At 44.8% G+C, this 5,864-nt stretch overlaps 1 protein-coding gene across 2 annotated transcripts in view; it reads left to right on the top strand.

Annotated features, from left to right (window-relative positions):
* LOC143290344 (uncharacterized) overlaps positions 1 to 5,494 on the top strand; it is a 9,064-nt gene extending 3,570 nt beyond the window's left edge. The window contains exons 1-4 of one of the 2 annotated variants that reach the window (XM_076599694.1): positions 176 to 250; positions 990 to 1,105; positions 2,602 to 2,904; positions 4,898 to 5,494. In XM_076599694.1, coding sequence (XP_076455809.1) covers positions 1,057 to 1,105; positions 2,602 to 2,904; positions 4,898 to 5,130 — 585 coding nt within the window. In that variant the 5' untranslated portion in view covers positions 176 to 250; positions 990 to 1,056 and the 3' untranslated portion in view covers positions 5,131 to 5,494. Of the gene's footprint in view, positions 1 to 175; positions 251 to 989; positions 1,106 to 2,601; positions 2,905 to 4,897 lie in introns of those variants that run through there. The other variant, XM_076599695.1, reaches the window with a different exon arrangement.
* The last annotated feature ends 370 nt before the right edge of the window (positions 5,495 to 5,864 follow it).

Below are 5,864 nucleotides of genomic sequence, written 5' to 3'. Positions count from 1 at the left end.
GATGAATTTAGGGTGGGTGAAATTTCTTCTCTTCTTAAGGGTGCACGGGTGGTGTATGGTGGTCATTGTGGTGTGTTGCACGGGTGCTGTATGCGCGTTTGAGGGTACGGGTATATAAAGCAGTGAGCGATCTTTTCCCACCATCATTTCTTCTCAGGTCGTCAGGTGAGTGACGATGTGATTGCTGTTCTGTGACCACCACAGGTTCTGGGCTGGCTTGCATCAGTCATCTTAGCAGTGCTGAGTTTGCTAAGCGTTCAGAAGTAGCGTTAACATTTGAAAATTCTAAGCGCTATGCAAACTTAGCGTTGGTAAAGTATTATTAGCAGAAGTTGTAGGACAAGGACTAAGCAAGCTTTCAAGCTTTTAGACAGTCCCTTCTTTGTTTCATAACATATTTTGTAGAGATTTTGGTCAAGGTTCGACGCTTCATTTAACTGATTTGTTCGCCAGTCTCTAAAAATTAAGAACTTTGTAAAATTGTCCTGTTGCTTCTAGATGGTGCTTGTTTTCTTCTTATTCTGCGTTCGTGGGCTGCAACTCCCACGTTCACTCGTATGTACACGAGTGGGCTTTTACGTGTATGACCGTTTTTACCTCGCCATGTAGGCAGCCATACTCCACTTTCGGGGGGTATGCATGCTGGGAATGTTTCCATAACCCACGGAACGTTGACATGGATTACAGGATCTTTAACGTGCGTATTTGATCTTCTGCTGGCGTATACACATGGAAATGTTGAGCATATATATCAAAATGCCATTTAAACCAACTTACAGCATTTTCCGTCTTCGAAACGAAGCTGAATTTAAAGAATACAATGGAAGAAATGTGGATACTATGACCATGCTATTTTTGTTCCACCGAGAGACGCCGATAGGGTAGGGATATCAGAGCAAACCTGTGAAACAGGAAGTTGGGTGGAATTCCTGTGTGTTTTTTGTTTGTTTGCATATATTGCGTGCCTATATGCTGAATATTTTTTTTCCAGTTTCACTGCGGTGTAGCAAAGAGTAACCCAGAGCTGACACAGGAGGGTGATCCGCTGACCGCAACATGACCGGAAGTGTGATGCTTCTTCTGCTGGCTCTTGTGCCGGTGACAGGTGTGTAGATTGTCTGTATGTCTCGTCCCATTTTGTCAGACAGGTGTGTAGATTGTCTGTATGTCTCGTCCCATTTTGTCAGACAGGTGTGTAGATTGTATGTCTCGTCCCATTTTGTCAGGTGTGTAGATTGTATGTCTCGTCCCATTTTGTCAGACAGGTGTGTAGATTGTCTGTATGTCTCGTCCCATTTTGTCAGACAGGTGTGTAGATTGTCTGTATGTCTCGTCCCATTTTGTCAGACAGGTGTGTAGATTGTATGTATGTCTCGTCCCATTTTGTCAGACAGTGTAGATTGTCTGTATGTCTCGTCCCATTTTGTCAGAGAGGTGTGTAGATTGTATGTCTCGTCCCATTTTGTCAGACAGGTGTGTAGATTGTCTGTATGTCTCGTCCCATTTTGTCAGACAGGTGTGTAGATTGTATGTCTCGTCCCATTTGTCAGACAGGTGTAGATTGTCTCGTCCCATTTTGTCAGAGAGGTGTGTAGATTGTATGTCTCGTCCCATTTTGTCAGACAGGTGGGTAGATTGTCTGTATGTCTCGTCCCATTTTGTCAGACAGGTGTGTAGATTGTATGTCTCGTCCCATTTTGTCAGACAGGTGTGTAGATTGTGTCTGTATGTCTCGTCCCATTTTGTCAGAGGTGTGTAGATTGTATGTCTCGTCCCATTTTGTCAGACAGGTGTGTAGATTGTGTCTGTATGTCTCGTCCCATTTTGTCAGACAGGTGGGTAGATTGTCTGTATGTCTCGTCCCATTTTGTCAGACAGGTGTGTAGGTTGTGTCTGTATGTCTCGTCCCAATTTGTCTCATTCTGTGGGACGTTTCTTTCTTGCCTTCCATTTCATTTTCCGTCTTTCTGTTTCTTTCATTATATCTTTTCTGTCTGTTCCATTCGGCAATTGTCCACAACTTCCCCCCTCAAGACGGAATGATTAGTGTTCACAGTGAGGCGTGGACTGGACATTCACTCTGCCAAAGGAGAGGAAGAACTGTGGATATAGCTGTTTATGCTTGCGCGCGCGCGCCCGTGTGTGTGTGTGTGTGTGTGTGTGTGTGTGTGTGTGTGTGTGTGTGTGTGTGTGCGCGCGCGCGCGCGCGTGTAAATAGCACGCCACATTGATTACGAAGCTTCAAAAAGTGTGATACTTCAGTCATTGGAAACGAATTTCATTTAGAATGTCCAAAGAAAGAAAATTATGGACATCTATGTTTCCAGAGATTTACTTCTGTAAATCAGAGAGACAGAGAGCAGCTCTGGAGTGGGGTGCAGTTTGGGGAGGGAACGGATGTATAAGCGAATACTTGTCTTTGACTGTTGGGGAAGGGAGGGGGGCGCATTTTGTATGTATTAATTCATTATTTCTGTTTAGTGTAGGAGTGTTTTGACGTACACAAACTGGCATGAAGTATCGCGGGGCTAGCGGGCAATTACATACATCACAGGAAGCGTGAATTCTGTTACCTTGGAATTAAATGACTCTCTCGTACAGTGACGTCACAGTGGACAGCACCGCGGACGTGGCAGTGGACAACACCGCGGACGTGGCAGTGGACAACACCGCGGACGTGGCCAACACCGCGGACGTGGCAGTGGACAACACCGCGGACGTGGCAGTGGACAACACCGTGGACGTGGACTACCAGACCCACAAAGAGCTGCTTCGCCTGTGAGCACAATCCGGCCAACTACTCAGCCAACTGGAATTGCGTGAACAATGTCTGGGCTGTGAGCATTGTCAGCTGTTCTCATCACGCTGAGTGCTACTACACTTATGCCTACAACACAACTGCTGGTGAGTGATGAGTTTTCTTGCGCTGATGTAAAAATAGATGGATAGCTCATTGGCCAGGAATGCTGAAGCCAACTGGACGCCATACTGACACTTGTATCCGGCTGTCAGTCCGTTGAGAAGTTGTCTGCTAACTGGTGGTAGTTTCTGAACTGTAACCGTGTATGTTCGATAAAATCGTGTAATGCTTGCCCCCGCAACATGCCAAATGTTCTGTCTTGGTTATTGTCAATGGTTCATTTACCAAAGTTATTACAGGAAAAGTCCAGTGACACGTAGCGCAAACTTGCTGTGGAGGCACACACAGGAATGTCAGCTTAACTAAAGCCGCGAGCAAGTGAAAGCTTGCCATGAAGCAGTCATCGAAGCCAGCTGAGCGCTCGGCTACATCTGAAGTAATTGCTTTGCGCTACACTGACACGAGTACCAAAATGGCTGAACACTTCTGCTGGCTTCAGTTGGCAAAGGGGCTCAAAGAAGGCATGCGCTATCCACCTAATTTTAAATTGATTTTCTTGTCCGTATTTTTGAATCGCCCACCACCACCGGGGGCAGCCGGGAGTCTTTCAGTATTAATACTATCCCCACCTTCTGGAAATTCTATGATGGATATCCTCTTTTCTGTTGCATTCTTTATTTCTGCCTTTTCCTTCCTCCACTGTTTGCTTTTTCTGCCTTCCCAGTCCATTCCCCTTTGGGTTTTTTTTCCAGCCAGCCTTGATATTTTTGTTTTTCTTTTCCGCAGTCTTGACATTGTTTCTGTGCTGTTTTGCTGTGGCGGTAACGCAGAGAATTTATAAACACTGGGATGGGCACTAGCTGTCCATTCTGTAGTGTTAGCGTATATAACCTTTTTATGTGTTGTGTTTGGCATTGAAGGTTTGTGTTTTCCTTATTTTTTGTAATCTGGGGATGAATTAAGCCACAGCACAGCTAAATGATCTAGGTAATGTTATGAACTGTATTTTGTGGGTTTGTCTTTTGTTTTGTTTTGTTGTGGTAGATGTCAGTTGTGAGGGGGGTGGGGGGAGGGGTGGGTCGGGGGTGCAACATGATTCTGTCCCTGATGTGTGCCAAGTTCTCCCCATGAAGTACCGATTACATAGAGTAAAACGAGGATAAAAGTTCTCACTCTGTGACACAACCGTCGGTGTAACACATAACACCAGCTCATGATTAAAAAAAAAAATGCATAGTTAAAAATAAATTAAAAAATCAGGGATGCTGACTGTCCTGCTCATTTGCAGAAAATTATTTCACCTGTCCTCTAATTTCTCCTTTGGAATAAAAGAAGAAAAAGCAGTATGTCTTTTTGCTATAGCGGCATCGCCAAATGATAAAAGAATGTTTTCATAATTTACAAGTGACATCAGTGCATGCTTAAGAATGCATAGTGCGTCTTTTGTTTCAGTCTTATGCTTCAGTTTTGTTTTTACTCGTTCAAACAGCACTGTGTTATCAGGATCAGGATCAGTATAGATACGTCGCAGAGGCCAATGTGGCCATCATCGCGACGGACGTGGGAGAGCGCATGCAAAAAAAACAAACAAAAAATCCCAAACAAAATAACAATACTGTTGACGATGGAAAACAGACAGGGAACCTTTAATGGCCGCCTTAAATGCTGCGATCGTCCCTGCAAAAACTCCTTCCAGCTGATTTAATTCTATGTTTACAAGTTATTTAGCTGGTCTGCCCTGCAGAATGGAATGATAAATGATTATATACTCTACATTTCTTCCCCTCTCGAACGCCGAAAAGGCCTATAAAAGTGGAGGGGGGAAGAATTGTGGAGTATATACGACATTGTTACAAACCAGTTTACAATTTTTTTCCGTCTTAGAAACGAAACAATACAGGGGAAAATGTGGATATTGCCATTATCATTACCATTACTACTATTATCATTATCATCATTATCATATCCATAATTTTATGTGGACCATTCAAGCAAGTGTGTGTGTGTGTGTGTGTGTGTGTGTGTGTGTGTGACAAGAAATCACCTATGCAAAGCGTGGCTGCATCGAGTTTCTCTTTCACGAGGGCTGTATGACCGGCGACAAGCTGACGCAGTGCTTCTTCCAGTGTAGCGGGGATCTGTGCAACTCTCAGGTCATAGTTCCAGGGCCCGTCATCGTCTCCAGCCACGCCCCTCTCCGCGTATCTCCCCTGGCTACCCTGCCGCTGCCGATGGGGGCGCTGTTGCTATTTCGTCACATGCTGCCTTGAAAAGAATCCACTTTTTCCTCCTTCAGAATCTCGTCTGCTCTGTTTGTCTTAGTTCCAAGTGAGATGTGGATAATCTCTAGGGACTGATAAAAGCGAAAAGTATTTGGAAGTCCACTTCTTGATTAAAGAACTTTGACTGACGCGTTATTATCAATTTCCTGCCAGCTATGGCTGTGCTTGAAAGTGTGATCAATTCCATGTGTGTTAATAATTAAGCAATATAAATATGGTCATTTGTTCGTACGAAAATATTCAGAAAATTTATAAAAGAACTTTTTTTTCCAATGAAAGGATTCAGATGCTAGTATCATCGATCTTGACTCTGCCTTTTTGTTCCCAGTAAACCATTTTGTGCATTTCACAATGTAGTCTCATCTCTGACTATTCTCTTGTACCATTCTGTGTGTGTGTGTGAGACGGGGGCAGGGGGGAGGGGAGACTGGGGGGGGGGGGGGGCGCTCTCAATGCAGCGACGTGCTCTCCCCGGGTGGAGCAGCCCGAATTCCACACACAGAAATTTTGTGACAAAAGAGTAATACAATCCAACACAGACTGGCTTCCTGTCTGACACAAGAGAGTAGACTTCACCCCTCCCCCCCACTACCCCCAACACTTCTGTTTAGTTCCCCCACTCCCACACCTACATGCCAGCAAGCCCACCCACCCCCACCTCCACTTTTCCCCCCACTGATAAGTAGTGTCGTAGAAGGGTCCGGCTGCGCTGGTTGAGTGTA

This window comes from Babylonia areolata, chromosome 15 (assembly GCF_041734735.1).
Source record: "Babylonia areolata isolate BAREFJ2019XMU chromosome 15, ASM4173473v1, whole genome shotgun sequence".
Taxonomy (NCBI): domain Eukaryota; kingdom Metazoa; phylum Mollusca; class Gastropoda; order Neogastropoda; family Buccinidae; genus Babylonia; species Babylonia areolata.
Note: the sequence above shows the minus strand (reverse complement) of the source record. Positions and strands in the feature narration are given on the sequence as shown.